The sequence below is a fragment of the Artemia franciscana genome, chromosome 15, assembly GCF_032884065.1.
Source record: "Artemia franciscana chromosome 15, ASM3288406v1, whole genome shotgun sequence".
NCBI classification, from domain to species: Eukaryota; Metazoa; Arthropoda; class Branchiopoda; order Anostraca; family Artemiidae; genus Artemia; species Artemia franciscana.
Window position 1 is genome coordinate 34,401,647 of NC_088877.1, and position 23,996 is coordinate 34,425,642.

At 33.9% G+C, this 23,996-nt stretch overlaps 1 protein-coding gene across 4 annotated transcripts in view; it reads left to right on the forward strand.

Annotated features, from left to right (window-relative positions):
* Window positions 1–23,996, forward strand: part of LOC136036401 (uncharacterized) — a 425,531-nt gene that overhangs the window by 170,334 nt on the left and 231,201 nt on the right. For 3 of the 4 annotated variants that reach the window (XM_065718603.1, XM_065718604.1, XM_065718606.1), the window contains one exon: window positions 14,871–15,011. In XM_065718603.1, the coding sequence (XP_065574675.1) occupies window positions 14,871–15,011 (141 nt within the window). Of the gene's footprint in view, window positions 1–5,200; window positions 6,005–14,870; window positions 15,012–23,996 lie in introns of those variants that run through there. The other variant, XM_065718605.1, reaches the window with a different exon arrangement.

Sequence of the window (23,996 nt, forward strand, 5' to 3'; positions counted from 1 at the left end):
AATAGTTCTGAACATAAATTGCACGGAAATTTCACATGCTTTAAAATGTGCAGAGACAGCTGATGTGCCTAGTCGGAAAGCTGGAATCGGTACAGAAGTCCCAAAGTGGTCTGAAAATCTTGCTCTTTGTGACGGAATGCAAGTGCAAAATTCTGGAATCGGCTTTAGATTTAGTGTGATCGTCCGAGATTTGGCGTCGTAAATAAAGTTCGCTTATTTGTTAAGCAAAAATTTGCCAAACCCTTTCTAAGCATAAATGTGAAGTGATCGATCAGCAAAGTAGTTTAGTTAATAATGATCCAAATCTAATGGGAAGATTTCTTAATCTTGTTAAATTATGCGACTGACATTTTAAACACGAGCCGTTTCCTTTCTAAAATTGAAGAAAATTTCGATATACTTAGCACAGCGTATAAACAGATCAGTCTCGCATTTATTCCTAATAAAAGTGAAGTTGTTGCATCAATTTAAGACTGTGGACGAGGAATGCATAGATGTCATGTCCGTTTGATGTTGCAGACCCCATTGCTGCTCTCAATAGGCGTCAGACGGAATTTTTTAGAGTCAACTGAGTCCAGTAGTCTTGCTATCGTGATTCGTCCTTAAGTGTCTTTGTGTATTTATATAGTACTTAAGTTTCTGTTCCTTTTTGTTTATTTATTTACTCCATTTGTGGTCGTGTATCGTTTTTCAAATGGGCAATAAGTTTATCTATCGATCTATCTAAAATTAACCTGGGTAGCTGACATACTACTTCAATGATTTTAAGAAATATGATTAAATTCCTTTCTGTTCAAGTGCTCAATAAACTCTTGGAGAACTAAGAAGATTATCGCAAAGCAGAAATTGAAGGGGAGTAGGGGCACGATTTGCATTAGATCCAAACTATGATGAAGAAGAGAATGTACTACGATCCAGACGAAGTATATAGTCAAAAACTCTCCACAAAATTAGATTTTCAAAAAAACTTGAAAAATCGATCCTTACTAGGGCTGATAACATTCTTTAAGAATTTCCCCTTAATCACAAAGGCCGTTTAATTAGAATAAATAGCTCTTATGAAAGTAATAAAAAAAAACTTTAGCGTAAAGAGCGAGGTGTTGGCTAGGGGGAGAACCCCCTCATATACGTAATAATTTCTGTTTGTTTTAAGATTTGATGTTGCTCCTTACTTTCAGTTGAAAAAACTTGTTTTTCTTATTCAATTTCTGATAGATTTTTTAATAATGCTAGGAAACCCCGGCGTCCCTTCATAGTTCTTTCCCTTTCCCAATGAAAAATTCCTCCATGGAAAGGTCCTCCCACGTAACCGCCCCCCACTACCAGAAAAAATCCTTCCTGAAAACGTCTGTATACTTCCCAAAAACAAATAATATATGTAAAAATTAAACAAAGTTCATAACTTGAAGCCTTTCCCCCGGGGGATGTGGGGGTTAAGTCATCCTCAAAAACATAGTTACTATATTTTTGACCATGTTGAAGAAAATGGCTGTCTTAAAATTTTGATCGGGTGATTTCGGGAAAAAATGAGCGTAGGAGGGGGCCTAGTTGCCCTCTATTGTTTTTGGTCAATTAAAAGGACACTAGATATTTTGGTTTCCGTTTGAACGAGCCCTCCCGCTATTTTCTATGACCACTGGGTCGATGCGATCATCCCTAGGAAAAAAACAAACAAACAAAGCAAATAAACACGCATCCGTGTTCTTTCTCCTGACAAAAAATACAAAAATTTCCATTTTTTTTCTGATTCTGATTCTTTTGATGTATCTATCGGTATCGAAATTCTGTTTTTTAGCGTTTTGGTTACTATTGAGCCGGGTCGCTCTTTACTTACAGTTCATTACCACGGACTGTTTGATTTGGTATTTTTCAACTTCTGAAATACTCGTGTTCTATTTTGTGTACTAAATAGTAAAACACTCTGTACGGGCTTACTCACTGAATAAATTCCATTCATGCGATGACACACATATTAAAAATATAAAGCCTTATATAAACAATATAAATCTTTGGATTTCAAGAAGTCAATTTTTTTCTGTATCTTATATTTCTCTTCTCCATTATTAGATTAGATAGTGAAATACTTAGTACGTGTTTAGTCACTGAATAAAATCATTTGGACCACTCCGTGACTAAAACAACTTCAATTACTTCTTCCTTTCTCCAACTGGTACAAAAATTACCCCTTGCAGAAATAATATTGCTGAAATTTCGTCAGATGAAATCTAATAATCTAACTAAAAAAGAAATTGTTCCTCTCCAAGTTGACAAATAGTTTTTTTTTAATAAATATGATTTCCTGACAATAGGTACTGCCGACATTACTTAGCACCTAATGATCATAATTGCATTATTGATTATTAGATTGCATTGTTTTAGCCTTATTAGAAAAATCTAACGTTAACGCAATAACACTGTTGAAAAAAAAACAATTAAAATAATTTTCCACCAAAAATGGCACCGAAACGATTACAGTGAAAGTCCTTGCTGTCATTTCCATGTTGCTAATTGTTTTTAGTATGACCAAGATATATGTAAATATTCCACCCACTCTCTTCTAGCTGAAGCTTTCCATGATTCCTAAGATGTTTTGCTGAGAAAAGTTCCAGGAAAAAGAGAAACAAACTTGAACAATAAAGTAAACGAGTAGAAGATGCTTTAACCTCAAATAATTTTGTTAGGAAATAAGCTCTTTGGTGGGAGGAATAGAATATATATTTTCATCTTTTCTTCTACATATGAGGAAAAGCTGGAGAATATTTCCGCTCTGACCTTGTTCGGATAATCACCCGGCCAAAGACTAAAAAGTCCAAAAGACAAGAGTTTTAAAGTGATGTTGCTGTAGCTTTTACATCTGTGATGCTTTAGCTTGGTGGTTATTTTATATGGACTTCGTATATATACGGTACAAACGCGACACCTCGCGGCATTACTGCATCTGAAACTGGAAAGCACAATACAGTATTAGTTTTTTTGATAATTTAAATCGATTACCTATGTTAAAATTATTAATCTATGGAATTTTGGCATCCTTTGGGCCAAATTTGTTGTTTTACGCCACAAAGTGGTAGAAAATGCCACTTTGATACGACACAATGTCTTTTTCTCCTTAAAAAGGACACTAGATGTAACAATCTGTGTTTGAATGAGCCTGCTGCCCATTTTGCTGCATATGATTACCACTGAAAAACAAAATCAAAATAAATAAATAAGTATCTCTCATTCTTCTCCTAGGAAACAAAACTCATGTCCGCGTTATTATTCATACGTGCTATATATATATATATATATATATATATATATATATATATATATATATATATATATATATATATATATATATATATATATATATATATATATATATATTGTTGTTTTTTATATATACGTATTGTAGTTAAAGAAAATTGTTGTTTTTTAGAGTTTTGGTTACTGTTAGCCCATGTTGCCCCTTATATACATTTGGTTATCGCAAAATTTTTGACACAATTATGTAAAATACTTATATTTTGTAATATATCACACAATGACAAACCCCACTCATTAAGTAACTTCAAGTGTCAATTTCAACATTCGCATGATGGCTAACATATACGATGTTTATCACACCCAAATAACTTCAAGCTCAAATTATTCACATGCGAATTGTTGAGAGCCCAGTCCTATCGTATCTATAAGACTTGGTCAAAATGGCATCTGAAAGGCTCATATATGAGCTTCGTATATAATACAGATATATATTACCTATATATCATACTTTATGACACAATGACAACCACAATTGAAAAAGATGCTTAAAAACTTGTAGGTTATTATTTGTATTTGAATTATTCAGAAGCCTATGTAACCATCTCCATAAAAATACTTACTCCATATTTACTTATTGTTGAAAGGATGAGATGGCTAGGCCACGTTCCATGGATGAAGGATGACAGATTGCCGAAGATTTTCCTTGTCGGCCAACCTTCTAGGGCTAAGATTGTCCTCGTCAGGGGTGGAAGGGTGTCATAAATAAATATTTAAAGGAAATGGGAAATTTCTGGGAGGGTGTGAAGAGGGAGGCTTTGAATAAATTGGATTGGAGGAGGAGCGTGCGTAGCTGTGTTGGCCTCAGGCGTCTTTGTGCTGCGGTGAGTTATTGGTATTGGTAGTAGTATATTTACGAAACAAATGTATAATATTTTATGCACTGGCTTCATGTTTTACTGAGTAAATTCCTGATTGCAGAGCCCGACAAGTGTCAACTACCCCTGCTCAAGCGTAAAAGAGTGAATACAAGGTTGTCATCTTCTTGTGATTGATATGTGCCAATATTATGATCAGTATGTACCCAATACGGTAACCACTATGAAAAACCACTTGGTATTTTCATGATTCGTTTTTCAGAAGCCGTTCTGGTCAAATCCATGGAATTGGGCCAGACTGACTTGTGAAGGGCTCATATGATATATAATAAAATGACAACAACCATCAGAAAAAAACTTTTGTGCATACATCATCCACATTTAAATTGTACAGGGGTCAATACCATCTCCATTAAGAAGTCGGTCAGGTTAGCTACTGAATGATTCCCATAGTATATAACTACGCCTAAGCATTATTTGTAAATGTTAACATTGGATATTTTCTTGTATTAGCCTATTTTCTTGAATGTGGACAATCTTATTAAATAATTACGATTAGGACTTGGTCAAATGAACCCTTAAAAAAGTTAAGTAGTGTTTAAGGAAATATATTTTTCTTCTGTTTTATTAGATTTATTTATTGCTATTTTTCAGTGCTTATTCTTTAAAAAAAACATACTTTTTAATGTAAGACGGTAAAGAATAGTCAGATGATCAGACGCTAAAATCTCAATAATTTAAAATTTTTGTTGGTTTCAGAAACACTCTTTTTTTAGTTGTCTATTTCCTCTGAAAATAAGACTCGAATGAGGCATTAAATCAAGCATTGGTGGCGTTTCAATCTAATTAACTGAAGGTTTATCGTCACCTTTCATCTATCCACTTGAACCTAATTAATCCATCCAGAAAATAAGTACTTTTGCACCAATATTTAAGATTGTTTATGCTTCGTCTGGTCCACTCATTAGCACTTAGGCGTAAGTCTTAACAATTTTCTGGAACCAAAATTATTTCTAGCCTGTACGCACGAGCTGATGCCACCTGGAAAAATTCGGCCTCAAAATCCTTCAGTTTCATTTTAGCACCGTGGTAATGCTAAACCGGGAAATTTTCTCCCGGGAATTATTTGCTCAAAGGTCTAGAAGTGTTACTACCGAAATTCCTTTTTGAAGGGATGATTGTGGCTTTAGGACTATATACAGTTTTGAACTTCTTAGGAGTAGTTCCTGGTGCTATTTAATATCTATTGAATATCTTCAGTATTTAGAATAATTTTTGTATGTGTTTTAGCTCAAATATTGTTGCTGAGATAGCAGAAGAAAAACTGTAAAAGTGAAAAAAGAGTTTGTTATTCGTGGTTTGCCGCATACTAATACCATCTTTTTGTGACTAGCTGACCAAGTCAGTATTAAATGAGACAGAAAAAATGAAAAATATTTAAAGCGTTTTGCCGGTTAATTCAAAGCTAATGCGAATTTTTAAAGCCTAGTTGTCTAAGATAGGATGTAAAATTCTTTGACTTTAAGCCCCTTGTTTTAGAACTGTGAACTCGCAGCAAAATCTCAGGCTCTCTATGTAGTTTGAACTTGTACTTAAATATAATTACTTGATAAAGACAAAAAGTCACTATTTAAGTACTCCTGTGTGAAAAACAATAACCATAAGGTGTACTAACATCAAGAGTTTGGAAAACGCTACATGATCTGAAAACAGTAACTTTTAAGTGCAGTTGCTAGTGTATACATCTGCACCAAAATACTAAATTGAAATTTGGTCACTTTTTCTGTGATACCTGAGGATGTGACGGAGATGTCTAGCTATAGTTTAAGAAGTATTTTAAATGCTTTAAAAAATAAAGCTTCTCCAAGCACGCAAAAGCGGTAAGTTTACGTGAAAAAAAATTTTAGTTATGGTTCACGCATGGAAAAAAAGCAAGAAAAAATTAAAAGAGGATAATTTTTAGCCACTGAATAACTATTAAACACAGCAGATGTCTTGGGGTAGATCTCCACTAAACCTATTTAATGCTTAAGAAAATGCTTAAATAGACACTAAAAAAGAAGAAACTATTCTTTTGAAGCAACCTTAACAAGAAGTGAAAATGCTTCGTTTTTCTTTTATTCACTGGTTGAAAATTATCCTTATTTGGTTTTGTTTTACCTTTCTCTATTTTGTTTTAATTTTAAGTTGTTAGTTTTTTATGCTATAGCCAGTGTGATTATAAAACTGTTTTAAAATTATCAATCTAAAAATATTTTTCAAAAAGTCAGCTTTTCAAAAAGGAAGAAGAACTGCTTTAAACCAAAGACAAGCAGAAATAAAGTAAAGTTATCATTCAAACTAAAAAAGAACAGAAATCAGTATGAATGAATGAATGAGACCAAAAGCCGAACAGAAATTACATTGGATGATCCAGTCAAACCTAACACGAGCAAAAATTATCACTAAAAGGAGTAAGTCTAACGCCACCTGCGCCTTCTAAAGGCTAGAGTGTCATTTGCGTTTTACTGATGAAAATCTTTATTTCATGCTGTTTGGTTTCTATTTGTCAAAATATCTACAGAAACAACAACAAAAAATCAAATCGCCTTAATAGCCAACCTTGGCAGAAATAATTAAAGAAAGTAAACTGATAGTTTAATTTCTAATGATATTCATTTCTTCAAGTCTCTTAAATTTTGGAATATTATTGTTCAAACGTTTAACGAGAAACTGCGTAAAATATGTGTTGTTTTCAGTAAAGTGCAAATGATGCTATGGCCTTCAGAAGAATTAAGTGACTTTAGCCTAATTCCTGTCTGTCGTAATTTATGCTCATTTTAGGTTTGACTTGATTATTCACTGTAGTTTTGTTCGTTTTGCGCCTGACTTATTACTCATCGATAGTGATTCCTATTCATTTTAAGTTATAATTATTCCTTTCCTTTATTTTTACTTGTCTTTGGTTGAGTCTAGTTCTTCATTTAGTTTGAAAAAATTCTTTACTGGCCTTCCCCCCAAATCTAATTGATTCCTTATCCAACGTTAATGAAAAGTCGCTGCTGGTTTCATTAAGCTGTTAATTTATACTCTTTACCATTGTTGGGATGTTGCAGCTACAGTCTTTTGACAACCTGGTTGCAAATGATGTCTTTTCATCTAGTTCAACATGCCCTGAAAGTTTCAATTTAGTACCTTTAGCCGCAGATTTGTCTCTTTTAGCTTTAAGGCATATTATGTCTTTTGATTTAGTCCAACATAACATTGTTTTGGTTATAAGTTAATAAAAAGAATGTAAATCAAGTTTTATGGTTTTCTGATTTTCCAATAGTTTTGATTTTCACAATAGTAAAAGAAATGGATTGAAAATCTGCATATTTTCGGGACTTCTATAACCTTAAGCAATTCTGATCCCCATCCTGTTTTAACCTTGAATATAGACAAACTTTGATTAAGCATTTTTATCTCATTGCATTATATTTTGTTTTAGCTCGTCGTTTCTTTAATTGAATGTATTTTTAGCCCATTTACTATATAGACTTCTGTTTTATTATTAGAAAAAAGGGCTGTGAAGAATTGATGCAACCATTATTGTTTCGGGTTGAGGTTCCCTTGTTTCTTAAACTTTAATTAACGTGTTTTCATGGCCTAAAATCTTAAGGTAACAAGCTTTAGAAAAAACATTTTATTCGCTGTAAGAATCAATGTAACCCCATTTTTCTTCATAAATTTCTTGGCCTTGTCAAGCTACCCTTATCCCCCCCCCCCCCAAATATACTTGATCCCTTATCCAATGCTAACCAAAAGTCGCTGCTGGGTTCATTAAACCGTTAATTTATGCTCTTTGCCATTGTTAGGATGATGCAGATACAACCTTTTGACAACCTGGATGCAAATGGTGTCTTTTCATCTAGTTTAACATGCCCTGAAAGTTTCAATTTAGTACCTTTAGCCGTTCCTGAGATATCGCAGATTTGTCTTTTTTTATACATCAAATAGTATCTTTTGATTTTGTTTGACATCCCCTTGAAATTCTCTGGAGTTTAACTGAATATTCTTGTAGTTTCCAAGATTGTTGATATCCCCTTTTAACAACCCGAATGTAAATAGTATCCCTTAGTTATTCCAACATCCCCTTCACGATGCCTTTAAAGTCTCACCTCAATACCCTTCACCTTTTCGTACACCCATGATCAAATATGCCCCGTTTCCCCGCATTAAAATTTGTGTTTAAGCAATTTGCAACTTATACAATTTGTAACCCTTGCCCCGGAGGCCGCATCGGTCATGTCATCCCGGCAGGTATACTTATTAGACCTTTTGACTATTGTGAACAAAATAGTTGACTAGTTGCCTTCAAATCACTTTTGATACACAAAAAGGGCACTAGACCTTTCAAATTATAATGGAATAAGCCCCTTCCAAAATTTTACTACCATTCCTTTTAAACTAAGTGGCCCGGTGAAGAAAAACATAATACACTGAAGTCATATCACTCTTTACCTAGGCAGCAACATTATGCTGCATATGATGGTTCTTTGCTCAACTTCAAGCTCTTCTATTATCTCTCCCCCTTTTCCTCGCACTTTTTTTTACCCTTACTTTTGTCTATAAATTCAAACTTTTTAGGCTTTATGTTTGTTTTGCCAACTCTTCCATCGTCATTTCTTTGGCAAAGAGGATATGTACGGCATGAATCAAAGTTGTCACACAGACATTATTCCTGTCAAAACTACTTTGATGTTTAGACATACTTATATTTTTTTATTTTGGACGCGTTAGAAAATAGTAATAAAAGCTTAGACCACAGCCATTATATGGAAACCATGGACTAAGTGACTTTGAAATAAGGAACCAATCAAAAAAACCATAAATAAGGGGGTGTTAGTCGCAAACCCATCTTGGCGCACATTAAATGTTCAGGTAAAAAACGATAAATGAAGAAAAATGAACGATAAATGAACTAAACAACAGACTGTCAAAGAGTGATTTTTAGTGCTTCTTTTTCCTTGGGTGACACTGGGACACTTTATGGCCATGAAAGGCCTCGAATTATTTTGGATTTAAATTCAGATTAGTCACGTTAACTTTCATTTTTACTCTTTTCTTGAGAAAAAAAAGGGCTGACGCTTTTACAGTTCGTATTTTCCTGTATAAGTGTATGTATCGTCTCGACGACTTGCTCAGTTCTTAAAGTAACTAGCTGAATAATAACTAATAACTTACCGACTAATAACTGATAACTTAATGACTAGTATTTTACCAACTATTAACTAATAACTTAACGACTGATAACGACGGTAACTTGCCTCGACAGATTCCGTTGATTTTGAATTAAAATCAAGTAGTTGTGGGCACCAAGCCATGGCTAATTGTAGAAAAAGCGAAGAGTTTTTTACTGTTTAATAAAAATTAAGAGTTTTTACTGTTTAATAAAGTAGAATTGAGAGAAAGAGTCAAACTATAGTGTGAAGAGCGGGGCGTTGAGAAGGGAAGAGCCCCTTTCATATACAGAGTAATTTCTGTTCGTTTCAAGTTTTAATATTGCTAATTACTTTCAGTTAAAAAACACTGTTTTTTTTATATTGAATTTTCATACAAAAATGTGAATTTTCTGTAGAAGTGTATTGGGAAAAAAAAATAGTTTTAAGTTTTCTAAACTATCAAAATTTGTGCTAATCTTTAATCCACTATTCTGACTAAGTCAAGTGAAAGCAGCTTTATGTTCTCCAGATTAGGCATCCCAAAAAGTCACTTCAGATATATTCTTTGTCTTTAAAAGACAAAGAAGATTTTAAAGACATTAATGATTTTATCTTTGTTCTCTGGAACTTAAATAGGACCAATAAAGAGTTACTCTTAAAAGGCAACTTTACCTGAGAACATCAACCACTGCATGGTAACGAATTTTAAGTAAGGAACGACCCAGCTCAATAGTAACCTAACCTCTAAAAAACAGAATTTTGATACCAATTGATATATCAGAAAGTTTTTCTTATTATGCTGATACAAAATATTTAAGTTTAATTTTTGTCTTACTCATCAAAAGCTATGAGCCAAAGAAAATTTGTCTGATTTTCGAAAAAAAGGGGAAAGACCTCTTAGAAGTTATATAATTTTGATGAAAATCGCATAATCAGACTTAGCATATCAAAGAACCTTACTCTAGAGTTTTCAAGTTCCTAATTACAAAAATGTGGAATTTTGTAATTTTTCCTAGAAGAAAGATCACTGATGTGTGTTTATTTTTTTTTTCCTTTTTCTTCCCCCAGGGATGATCATAGCGACGCAGTGGACCTAGAAAGTCGGAAGAGGGGTCATTCTAATGGAAATGAAAAGATCTAGCGTCCTTTTTAATTGAGAAAAAATGGACGGCAACTAGACCCCCTCCCACGCCACCTCTTTTCAAAATTGTCTAATAAAAATTTTGAGATGGCTATTTTGCTCAAAATAGTTAAAAAGCCCAATAACTATGTCTTTGGAGATTATATGACCTCTCACAGTCCCAGGGGAAAGGTCTTTAAGTTATAAAATGTGCCCATTGTTTACGTATAGTATTGGTTATTGAGAAGTATGTATACATTTTTCGGGTGGACGGATTTTCTGCTGGGGGTTTTGCACGGGGAGAATTTTCCATGGAGAAGGTAGTTTACAGGGGGTTTAAATTTTCAGGGGAAAATCTACACTGGGGTAATTTTCCAGAATTCCTATACGAAATTTCTTTATATGTCTTGCTTTCTCTTTACCGATTCAATTATAGGGGTGGAGATGTTAAGGTAAATGTCTTGGATAAATTTTGGCCAGAATTCAAGTGTCGTGAGGATATTTTTGTGGAGAGGGGGATTTTTCTGTGGATATCCTGGTATTATTTAAAAAACAATCAGAAATCAGAAAACAGGAAGTTTATCCAACTGGAAATAAGGAGCAACATCAAAACTTAAAACAAACAGAAACTATTGCGTATATGGGGGGGGGGGGGTTCCCCTTCCTCAACACCTCCATATTTACGGCAAAGTTTTAATTTTGTCCCAATTCTTTAAAAGTGACTCCTGAAATATAAGAGCTGGGGCGAATATCCAGCATTTTTATTGTGGGGCAAGAGGGCTCCATATCTGGATAGTCAAACGCATTGGGCTGTATAATAATTTCTTGTTCAAATTATTGGTTCCCCCCCCTAAACGATGCCCCTGCACAAGGGTTGTTGAATTAGAACAATAAGTATTTTCTTAGGGCCGAAAAACCTTAGTGTGAAGAATGAGGTGTTGAGGAGGGGGAAACCCCCCTCACATGTATAATAGTTTCTGTGCATTTTAAGTTTCAATGCTGCTCCTTACTTTAAGTTGAAAAAACTTTTTTTTTGTTTATCATAACGAAGACACAACTTTACTACACAAGTTTGAAAGATCGAAGGCAGGGGCGTATCAAGAATTTTGTTAGGGGTTTATTTTCGTTCCGGTTTATTTTGTTCGGGGCGGGGGCGGGTTGCAAAAAGCCTTTAAGGAACGCATAAAATATATGTGCATCGCCACACGGTTAAGTGAAGGAATTCACAGAATGCGTTTTTTTCCCCAATCATTTTCTATAAAAAAAAATTGCGTTTCCAATGGTAATTAATAAAGTAAGGGCTCTGTCTACCTCTGTTTTGAGTTTATGTATGATGCATGTGCTTTTAAAACTGAAAATATAGAATTTAATGGGACCTACATAAAAAAGTGTGCAATCACATCCGTAATCCTTACTTTGTTATTTAAGTATATAGTAATCATGCCACGAGGGACAAAACCGGGAGTACGAGAAAACCTTGGCATTTTTAGAGCCTATAGTTGTTTTTCATGGAGGGACACTACAGGTGTCTCTTTTTTTGTCAATTTTAACATTTTGGTCCCGATAAGAGTTTTGGATTCGAGCTCCTCCTTCTAAATCTTCGCATTTTTAAGGATTTGTTCACCATTTGTGTACTCTTCTATTTTTTTATGCTTCTTTGTTTCAGGTCATAAGTTATGACCCCCCCAAAAATGTCAAAGTTTGGTGGAGGTTGTGACTCACAACATCCACCAAATTTCGCATACATGCCTGATAGCTCCCAGGTTGTCTAGCCAAAAATATCTGCAATCCGTGTCCCATAACACATTTCTTTTAATTTTTTTTATGATTCTGAAAGGTTTGGTGGTTTTTTCTGATATATTTTTAGCCCGTGAAACGCATCTACCCTTAAGGCTTCACAAAAAAATTCTCTAATTTGGTAAAGAATATCGTAAAAGAAACTTCAATCTGAAATATCAAATATTTCGAATTTGAGAGAGATGCACTTCCTTTCAAACATAAAAATTTGAATTTGGCAAAAAGTGACTGATAAGTATGATTCAGCCTGATAATGAAAGTAAACAAGAACTGACCTGAAAAAGAAGAAGAAATGAAAGCACCTTTAGTCCCAAAAATATGAAAGTTTTTCATAGATTGCAAAGTTCTAACAGGTGATTTTTCATTGACTTTAAATCGTTTAGTCAATTGTGGCAAACATTACCTTCAAGATTTTGTTAATCATATGGGCTGTTCAATACATTTTACTTTATTGTAAAAACTCTAGCACGAATCATTGATAGTTCAACACATATTCCCTAGTATCGAACATTGAATTATCAACCAAACTGTGTTATATAAAAGCAATTGAAGTATCCTCAACTGCAAGAATGGATAACGATTATCCCCTCGGTAGTTTGTTCTCACAATATTGTAATTGCAATATTTCAACTAAATGTATTTAATTAAATAAACGTGGCATTTGCAGTTTTTTGTAAAATGTTAATTTAATGGATAGTTTGATATATTTTAATGTATTCTTAATAGTCTAACATCAACCATTGGTACATGTGTCCTAGTATGGAATATCGAAGTACCAACCAAAATGTGTTTTGGAGAAGCCAATAAACTACTAGTCAATTTCAAGAATCGATAAATGTTTCCCCTTGGAGTTTATTCCCGTAATATCGTAGTTGTAATGTTTTAACTCAATATATCACTAATCAACTTATCATAGCCGTAGAGAAGACTGGGCTGTTACCCGAAATTACTAAACAAAGTGTTAAAAGGATAATTCTCAAAAGAAAACTGTCTAAGGACGGAACAAATCAAATTATAAGAGTCGCCACGCACATTTTCAGAAGAAGTATTTTCTAGTCCTAGTATTTAAGATTTTCATATCTCGCAGCGCAAAAATTAAGATTTCATTTTCTCCTTTTTAATGTTAAGACTAATTTTTTCTTCTGAAAGCAAATTTTAAGTTGACAGATTTTGAGAAAAAGACATCCGAGTAAATATTCCATGTTAAAAACTATTTTTAATTTGCTAGATTTGGAATTTACTCAAACTACTTTTTTTCTTAAGCCACAAGTTTAAGTATGAGGACACTTCATTGGCTAAAATACGAGAGGAGGGGGGGGGGTGTGTGTTTCAACGAGGAAAATTTGAAGAGTTGATGTCGTTAGTTGCGAATTTTGTTTCAGTTTGTGATTGTGATCGTTGGGATGCAGATCTGTAAACAGTATAAATTGTGATATTCAAAGCACACTTGTAGATGGAAGAGGCCTGGGGTTGCTCTGGGCCCATGCTCTCAGTAATATGGAAATTCTTTAGTATATTTTTTATATATACTTTTGAATTCTCCATAAATTCTGCAATGATTAAAGGTGACCCATTGATTAAAAGTGCCCCAAGATTATGGAGGTCTCAGAAAATATCATGGCACAGAATACTATGTATATAAAAAAATCTTTTAGATTTGGCATTCCTAATCTTAGATGGGCCGCAGACAGTGCAGAGGAGCCTGACTAAAACTACACCTGGTCTCCCCACAAAGAGGGGCTGCGGGGTAGAACATGTCTTTGACCTCAACTTCTTGGAAGAATAAAAATGGGTACATTATCCCGAACACACTCAAGAAGTTTGCTTTGTTTGATCTGTTTAAAACCGATTTTGTTTTCTCACATTCGGTTATAATTAACTTATTCTCTTATGAAACAAACTACGATGTAGGTATGTTTTAATTAAATATTTAATATATAGAGGTGGTTACGTATTGAATATAATGCGCTCTGGGCCGCCCACTTTCCATGATTCTTAGTGGTAGTTTCCGTAATTTTGTTACTAAAGTATAATATTTCACCATATTGGGGTGTATATCATTATGGCTAACCTATTTAACTTCCTGAGTGTGTTTCGGATAATACACAAGTACCTAAAAATGTAAAAAACAGCAACAATTAGGAGCACTTTGAAAAATTTTAAATTTTTGTAATAAACTGTGTAAAGTACAGTGGGTCTGTATGCCTAACGTATTAGGTACGATTATTCTGCATATTATGTAGCAAAAATTGTTTTCTAACTTCAAACTGTCCAAATACTTTATCCCCCCCCCATAATGTGCAAATATACAGCCTAAATTATGCATTTTCCATTTATTCAGTCATCTATCTTTGTCTTGTCTCACGCTAAGCTGAAAGAAACTAACAAAAAACCGGTTCTGCAATGCGTAAATGAATGCACAACTTGAACGATAGAAGCTTATACAGGTACCGACGGTAGTGTTTTTTGGGGGAGGGTTGAATATGAAAAGGAACAGGTAAATCGTACAGAAACATTGTAGTAATTGTAAAAATATTATGATGTCATCGATAGCCTGGCTCGGTAGGCCTCCTGTGTTCATAGCCGCTGCAAGTGTATTCCTTTCTTACAAAAAATATTTGTGTCTAGCCAATGTTTTTCTTTTAGTCATGTAACTCAAGCTTCTTCTTGGATTCCTCCAGCTGAGTGTTGGGACAGTGCATCACAATCTAGCGATGCAAGCAGTGCACAGTTGCCTTATGGTTGGGAAGCAGCTCTCGATAGACAAGGAAAGACGTACTATATTAAGTAAGTATGGTTTTGTATGTATGTTCTTCCTAGTTATTACACTGGTGAACAGGAAAGACTACTATAATATAGCGGAATACGGCGGTATATCGTTATGTTCGAAAGCAGTAATAATGACGATAATGACGCTGGGTATTTCATCAACATAAATGAATAATTATTTTGATGAGGGATTAATTTACTTGGGCAGTGCACCATAAAAGAAAATAAAACAGGAATATACACATAGTGCGTGGGAGGAATGTGACCTGTGCTCCCCCATTACTTCCCGAAATCTTGAAATGTTCAAAATTCCTAGCAACAATTTTTATATTCTCCATATAATTTAACTCTTTGAACTTTACCCTCCCCCCTTCCATATTGTCATAATAAAAAATGTGCCCACCACCTAAGAAATATAATAGAATGCTAATAAAACAATGCAATGAGCCTCAAAAGCTACGAGAACTATGAAAGACGTCTTGATAGTATTATGGGTTCTGTCAGGGTTTATTCTCAGCAAATAGAATTAATATAAAAAGAAAATTTGAGTGTTCTTCTCCACGAGTTTCAATAATAAACATGTTGACGAGAAAACATTGGACAAGAAATGGAAAGGCTCTCTAATTTTTCAAATCAAAAAAGCATAAACATAATGGTGCTTCAATACCCATAAGATCAAAAAGAAAGTATGGAATTAGAATCACTTAAGGCCAAACTTCAGAGTGATTTAAATAGGCATTGTTGAAAGAGCTAATTATTTTTCATTCAGCAATATTTTTAAGCCTAAACTCACAAATTTAGGTTTAGCGAAAATACAAAATTAGCTGTAGCCCAGAATTACGGCTCATCTTAGCTCATTACTACTCATCAGAATTACTCCTCATATCTTTTATTTAGTTAGAATAAAGAAATTAGTTTATTTTAAAATATTCATTAGTTACTTTTCCTTCTTTTTTTTTTTCAAAACTTTGCCCATCCCCGAAATACAAGGATCTAAAATATGTCCATCACGTGAAAACATAATAGGATGTCAAAACTACAACACAAATAACCCAAAGGCCGCAAGAGCACTTAAAGATGAATTGACCCCATCATAAAATTTCTCAGAGTATACTATTAGTAAACGAAACTAGTATTTAATTCTATTTATTTATTCAAATAAAAAACGTAATACCAATAATAATAAACATCCTGGAAGCGAACTTGTTGAGGACCATAACAACAAAAAATTGAAAATGAAGAAGAGAGAAAAAAAGAAAAGAGAAAACATGGGTAATTAAAGCAAATTGAATAAGAATTTAGAGAATTATAATATAAAAATTTTAGTACATTGTTATACAGCGTGCGAAAACTTGTGGATAGCTCGACACTGGAGGGTATTATATTCCATTGAAGTACAGATTTATAAATGGGGGATCGCTGGGCGGAACTAGAGACACACTTGGGGACAATGAAGGAACGGTTTGATGAACGGAGACAGAGGCATTCAGAATTATTACTATTAAAATAAGATAATAATTGGGGAGGAAGATTTTTATGGTAAGCGGTGTATTAAAGGACAATTTGGTTAATACTTTCACCTAGCTTAGATTCTAAATACTTATACTCTTTTCTCATTTATGAGCTCAACTTATAATTTTTTCTTTTTCTTTCAATATTCAGAAGATAAATTTCTTTGTCAGCTGAATTAGTTCGCAATAGAGGTTTAGCGAGAACCAAGGGTTAGAACTAAACATAATGAGCGGTCAGTTAGGGTTCATCTGAGCCTATTGAAGGCTGACTAATTCTGCCTTTGGTCAATTTTGGTTGAGTAACATCTTCTAAGTTAGTATAGAAAATTACGGCATTGGCTGATTTCAAATTTGGAAACACTAAAATCTGCTTACGTGTATAAACTAATTTCAGGTTTTAGAATATTGAATATCGTTGAAAGATTCTCTTGATATGTTTTTAGTTTGAACTTTTTCTGAAATAAAGTCAGGACAAAAACAAAAAATGTTTCATTATTGCTTTTGCGAGGTTTTAGCTGAGAAATTTGGTGTCCAATCTGAAATTCTTAAACAAGCTGCTTGGGATTTTTACCGTGCGTTCAGACGAAATAAGTGCTTAAACCAAGCTCAAACAAAGCGAAAGCCAAGGTCTTATCTGGGTGGTGAGGGTTACTTTTGGGTTTGACCCTTTCCCCAAAATTTTCGTCCGACCAGTAAAAATGTAAAATGCAGGTAAAAAATTTTTGATTTTTTTTAATTCTTTTGTGTACCTCCCCCAAACAAATTTATATTTTTTATGTACCTTCCTTGATGGAAGCACTTGATATTTCGTTACATCTAAAAAAAGGTTTCCTAAGTTGTTTGAGGTAGGTTAGAGGGGTTATACAGGGCTACTTTTCTGTTAAAAGCACTGATTACCGCCTTTCTTGTTAGATGCCTTGGGGCTGCATATCTGCTTGAGTATTCTAATACTTTTTCATTATAACCTGGTATTTTATATCATGGATACACATACTACTACTACTACTAACAACTCACTGCAACACCAAGCTTAAAATTTCAAATACGTTCAGTCAGATGGGTAGCCAAAACAATCCGTCGAGAATTCCCTTGGAAAATAATTTAGTGCATCCTTCTCCGTTTTGCGGAGCGTCCACGTTTCAGAAGCATGCTTGACAACTGTAATCCCTTTATTTTTCAGCATTCTGCTTGTTTCGCTAAGATATCTTTGCTTCAATGTTGTGTATTGTTATTAACACGTCTATACATCTTCGTCCGGACTTGCCCCTACTACTGTGGCTTAAAATTTTTCTATTTTATGTTCAAGTCTGCCATATGCTCTTAGTTCGGGCTTCTGGCCCTACCCTCAATGCTCCAACCTTGGAGGCGAGAGAAAATACTAAGAATAAATTGTATCAAAGAGTTACACAGCCTACTTTTTCTGCCTCATTCCAGAACTTTCAACAAATGACGTCAGTAAAAGAAATTGAGGTAGGGAAAGTCTTATAAAGTTTTTATGGCCAAACTTGGCCAAAGTGGTTGGAAGGCTTCACAAAACTGCTTGCAATAATCAGGAAATAAAAGTTAATGCGCGAATAAGGGCCAAATTTCTTGAATATTTGTCAACTTAGAATCCTTGTTAGCTTTTGCCCTAAACACTTAATAAAGTTCAAAGATTGAAATTCATGCATGGTTTTTCGTTAAACAGAGCTACAGGGGCTGCATTGAGTTACTTCGATCATCGAACAGTTCATAGAAATAAGCTGTAAGTAAGGAGTAATTTGTGCTAATAATAATTGAAAATCTAAAAAAAGAAGCTTTGATATTAATATACAAATCAAAAGAATCGGCCTTTTATAAATATAGTAAATACTTAATATCCTTAAGTTTAAAGTGAACCACTAAAAGTTAAGAGCCTGAGAATATTTGCTTGATTTCCCAAAAAAGGGGAAACAACCCCCAGCGGAAAGGTAAAGCGGAAATTACACCATTAAATTCAGCATATTAGAGAACCATTGTGCAGGGATTTCAAGTCTATTTTTACAAACAAGATGGGCCAGGAAGGGTTGCATGAAGAATTAAAATAGCTGAGATGCGCGGGAACAGGATTTAAAAGGGATAAACAATTTATGACAATAATAGTTACTGAATGTAATCACAGTTTCTGCTGTTTTGTTATTCTTATTTGAATATGAAAGATTTTTGTTCGGGTTATGGCTCTGGTGTTTCGGTTTAGTAGATACCAAAGGGCAGGGGCGTCTATTGTGGGAGTGGGGAGAAATAATTTTTTGCTATTTTTTCAATTTAAAAACAACAAAATTGCCCCCCTGCCTAGATTTTGAAAAGCAAGTCCCCTATACATTTTGAGGATTTGATGCCACTGGCAAAAGGGTAGTTCCAATCTTATGGCATTTGAACTAATCGGGATTTTTTTTTCTTGATTCTTTATTATTGATTTTGATTCTTGATTCTTTATTTGCTTCTACCATTAACTAATTTTTAACTAACTGTTGAAATAATTTTTACTGGTCTCAGCTGTAAGCATAATGCCAAAATATCAAAATCAATCTTTTAAAGCTTAGACTCTTTTAATTAGTTTGAACACTCAAGGATCGTTGTGAAAAATTCTCCAAATAAGCAAACCTATGAGAGGCACTCGATTGTAATCTACTCAAAGAGAAAGCATTCTTAAAAATCGATTAGATTTTATTATTCAAAATGAACACCTTCGGCAAGAATAAAAGAGAAAAATCGGCTCTTTTTAAAGTGCTATAATTATTATTTAACTTTCTCTGTTCAAAGATACAGATCTTCTAATATCAAATCTTATACTACCACCGTTACTAAGAACTCCCTGCAGCACCAAGCCGCCCGAGACCACCTAACTATACTATATATATATATATATATATATATATATATATATATATATATATATATATATATATATATATATATATATATATATATATACCAACTACTATAGTGTTGCAGTTGTCAACCTGTAAAAATACCATGAAAATGGGGTTAAGTGGACAATAGCAACATTTTTGCAACTCAGACAATTGTTGTGCTATATCTAATCTATTCAGATCACAAATTCAGTTACTAAACCATCAGACCTTATTGTGTTTTATATCTTTAGTACTGACTTCAACTTCTCTTTGCAAAATAGCCTTTCACTTCTAAATTATAGAAAAATCTTTCTCTCTTTTCTAATTCATTTCTTACAGCTTTATCATGGTTTAACAAACTCACAAAACGTTCTGCCCATTTCTCTTTAACAATTTCCTTGTCAGTAATTTAGCTTCTGTTCCCATTTTTAACTGAGACAAGTCTAGATGCCACTACAATATCTTAAAACTATGGTGTCTCGCTGTATCTTGCGAATCTTTGGCAATTTTGTTCATGGTCTCCTTATTGCACTTCTTTAATTTTCCATTTCCCATATTTTCTTCTTACTCTCATACAATCTGTAACTCCAAAAACTTCTTGTACAAAGCCCTGTTTTGTACCAACCTTAAAGTGTTTCTGCTTATATTTCTAGTTCCGTTTCTAACTTTCCTCCCTAAGACAACTAGCTAATTTTCAAATTATAGAAAAAATAAATAATATTAAAATATTTCCATCAATTTTTTCTAAATATTCAAATTTTAAATTCTGTACTTTCATTTTCAACTATTACAATAAGTTCTTCTCAAATTCTCATCCTTGAGTCTACCAATGTCGTAACTTCCCAAAAGGCAGTTAGCTTTTGGTTCAATTTATATACAATTCTAGATGGCGACCTTTACTTTAAACATCAACAACAACACTTCTATTTACCCTAACGTCCTGTGTAACCTTGGCAGTTTTCGACTTACATTAACATAACCAATAAGATTAGTCGTCATTTAAGTACCCTGTTAACTTACGGAGTTAACTCTATCAAACACTGCGTGGTAACGAACTGTAAGTAAGGAGCGACCCGGCTCAGTAATAACCGTGGCTCTAAAAGACAAAAATTTTGATACTAATAGATACATCTAAAGAATCGAATTATTATGGTGGTTTCGAATATATAAGTTTCGTCGAGTTTAATCTTACACACGAAAAGTTACGAGCCTGAGAAAATTTGCCTGATTTGTGATAAAAGGGGGAAACACCCCTTAGAAGTCATATAATCTGAATAAAAATCACATCATCAGATTCAGTTATCAGAGAATTCCACTGTAGAGGTTTCAATCTCCCATCTGCAAATATGTAGAACTTTACATTTTTTTTTTACCAGGAGAAAGATGGCGGATGCGTATTTATTTGTTTTTTTTCCAGGGGTGGCTGTATCAACCCAGTGGCCCTAGAATGTTGCGAAAGGGCTTATTCGAATGAAAGTAAATGTTCTAGTGCCCTTCTTAAGTGACGTACAAAATAGAGGACAACTAGGCCCCCTCCCACGCTCATTTTTTCCCAAATCTACCGGGTCGAAATTTTGAGATAGCCATTTTGTTCAGCATAGTAAAAGAAAATATAATAACTATATCTTTGAGAACGACTTAATCCCCCACTGTCCCCCGGGGAAGGGCTGCAAATTATAAACTTTGCCCATTGCTAACACATAGTATTGGTTATTGGGAAGTATATAGACGTTTTCAGGGGGGATTTTTTCTGGTGGAGGGGATCAAGGGTCGAATGTTACACGGAAGGATCATTCCATGGAGAAATTTTTCATGGGGGAAGCGAATTTTCTATGAAGGGTGCGCCGAATTTCCTAGCATTATTTAAAAAAACGATCAAAAATTAAACAAAAAAACAAGTTTTTTCAGCTGAAAGTAAGGAGCAACATTAAAAATTAAAATGAACAGAAACTATCACGTATATGAGGGGGTTCGCCCCCTCTTCAATACCTTGCTCTTTAAGCTGATTTTATTTATTACTTTCAAAAGAGCTATTTATTCTAATTAAACGGCCTTTGTGATTCAGGGGTCATTCCCAAAGAATAGGAACCAATTTTGAACTTTAGCGTAAGAAGTGAGGCATTGACCAGGGGGCGAACCCCCTCAAATGCATAGTAATTTGTGTTTGTTTTAAGTTTTAATGTTGCTCCTTGTTTTTCTTTTCTTTTTTTGGTTAATTTTCCCAAAGTGGTGACCAATCTAGATCGTTTTTTTTTTTTACCAAAAATTTTAATATGCCAATTTTCAGAAAAAACATAGTGCCGTTTTTGGTACTAGATATATGTAAACGTAAGTAAAATAGCAATAGGATCTCTGGGGGGGGGGCAACTTTATTTTGGCTCCAAAGATTGCCTAAACTAAACTAGAGCATTGACCTAGTTAGAGTAACGACTTCATTGGATAACTAACATAATATAGTCGGCATTTCATTTACATATTCCTATCTGGGCATGATTAACAAGGTAAATCTAATGACAGTTATATGAATAAATTTTTTACTTGGGTTGAATGAAACCAGTTTACATTTTTACAGGAATCCCACATGAATAAAACAGAACTTTACATGTATTATATTAAAAGGCACCAAGAATAGAATTTTAACTACATTGAAAGGAAAAAAAAATCTAAGAATGTGATAAAAACAAAAAAACTAAGTAAAAAAATTCATTGCAAATATTGTTTTTCTAAAAAAAAAATCACAAGCAACATATGTATACCATTTTCATTTTGTATTTCGAAAACATTACAAGTGAATTTCTTTTGCTATTAGCTTGAAAAAATCGTCTTGTGATATTATATTTGAATATCCATTTTCAAAATGTTTAGTACTCTGTTTTGCCCAAAGCTGGATAAAATGCGCTTTTTAGAATCAAATATGTGGATAAAAATGCTTTGTATTTTGTTTTATACAAAGGTCGACGAAGATACGCTTTTTTGAATAAAATGTGTGGTATGCGAGCTTTGTGCAAATCAAATGTGTGATTCAAAAAATTTTATACCCTGTTTTACACAATCTCTAGTTTCAGGGGCAGTGGTGGCGCAATCCGTGTGGTGGTGCAATCGTTCTTAACATTATGTAGTCTATGCACAACAAACAGTTAATACAAACATTATATTTTGAAGCTCCATTTAACAAAGTTTATTCCCTTGATATATGATAAAATTATGCATAGCAATGAATAATTGCAAATGAGCTATTACTAAGGAAGGGCGATGGGTCATTCCTCTGTAATAGTGGTATCCGGGAGGGGGGAATTCTCTAAATTTATGAGAAAGTTAACACATATGAAGGAGGGTTTGAGAGGGAAGAGCTTGATAACGAATTTCCCTTCATTTGGAATAAGCCCGAATACGGTGCTAAGGTCGACTGCCGTCTGATTTTGTAGAAAAAATGTTTGTCTTTTTTACATAAAAGATTACATTCATGGCCTTACAGATACAAAACGGAGATAGTTGGGGGGATTCGTGAGTAACTTAAAAATATTCCAGAAGGAGGAAGTAATAGTTACCAGGGGCTTAGTTTTCATCGAAGTTTAGATGAAAATATTGTATTTTATGTTTACTTTCATATATTTTAAGCAGTTCGTGGTAACAAACTGAATACAAGAAGTGACTTGTGCTAATACTAGCCAAAATCTGCAGAAAAGAGTTTTGATAAAGTAATGTAAGTCAAAAGAATATGCTTTTTGATCAATTCAAATATAGGACATTTATTAAGATTAAAGTTACCCAACAAAAATGACGAGCCTTAGAAAGGTTGCCCCATTTTTGAAAAAGGGGCAATGCATACTTTAAACGACAAGTCGCATCGATAAATATTACACCATTGAATTCAGCTTATCAAAGAACTCTTTTGTAAAGGTTTCAAGCCCCTATCCACAAAAATGGTAAGTTGTTTCTTTCTAAAAAGAAAGTTGTTTCTTTCTAAAAAGAAAGTTGTTTCTTTCTAAGAAGGATGATCATGGTTCATATTTAGTTGTTTGGTCGTTTTTTTTCCCAAGGGTAGCTGTATCCAGCTGCTTGTTCTAAAATATCGTAAGAAGGCTCATTAAAAAGAAAATTAAAAGTTTCACTGACCTTTTGAAGTAGTAAACAAAATTGTGTCACATCAAAGTGGTATTTAGTGCTACTTTGTGGCGGAGAATGACAATTATGGCCCAAAAGATGCCCAAAAGCCACCGAGTGAGAAATTTTAGACAGTCAATCGATTTAAAATAGTTGAAAAACTACGTTTAGAGCTTTCCAGTTTCTGAGATAGCAAAACCAAAGAGGTGCCATACTTGTTCGTAAAGATGTATACCGTCTATATAAGATAAACGGTTAGTTTATTACCGTTTTCTTTATTACAAAATAAAGCATGGTGTAAAATTGTGCATCAAAATTATGGAAGACGGATGTTGGATCTTTATGTATGTGGGGGTGGGGTGGACTATAGGTGGTCAGATGAGTGTAGAAGGAGGCTGGGAGAGGCAAGTTGGAAAAATCAATCTCGAATCACCATTTATTCCCAGGAATATTTTTTTGATTATGCCTGCAATTTTGTTGTTTTAGGATGATAGCACCCCTCTTATTGCACAGAA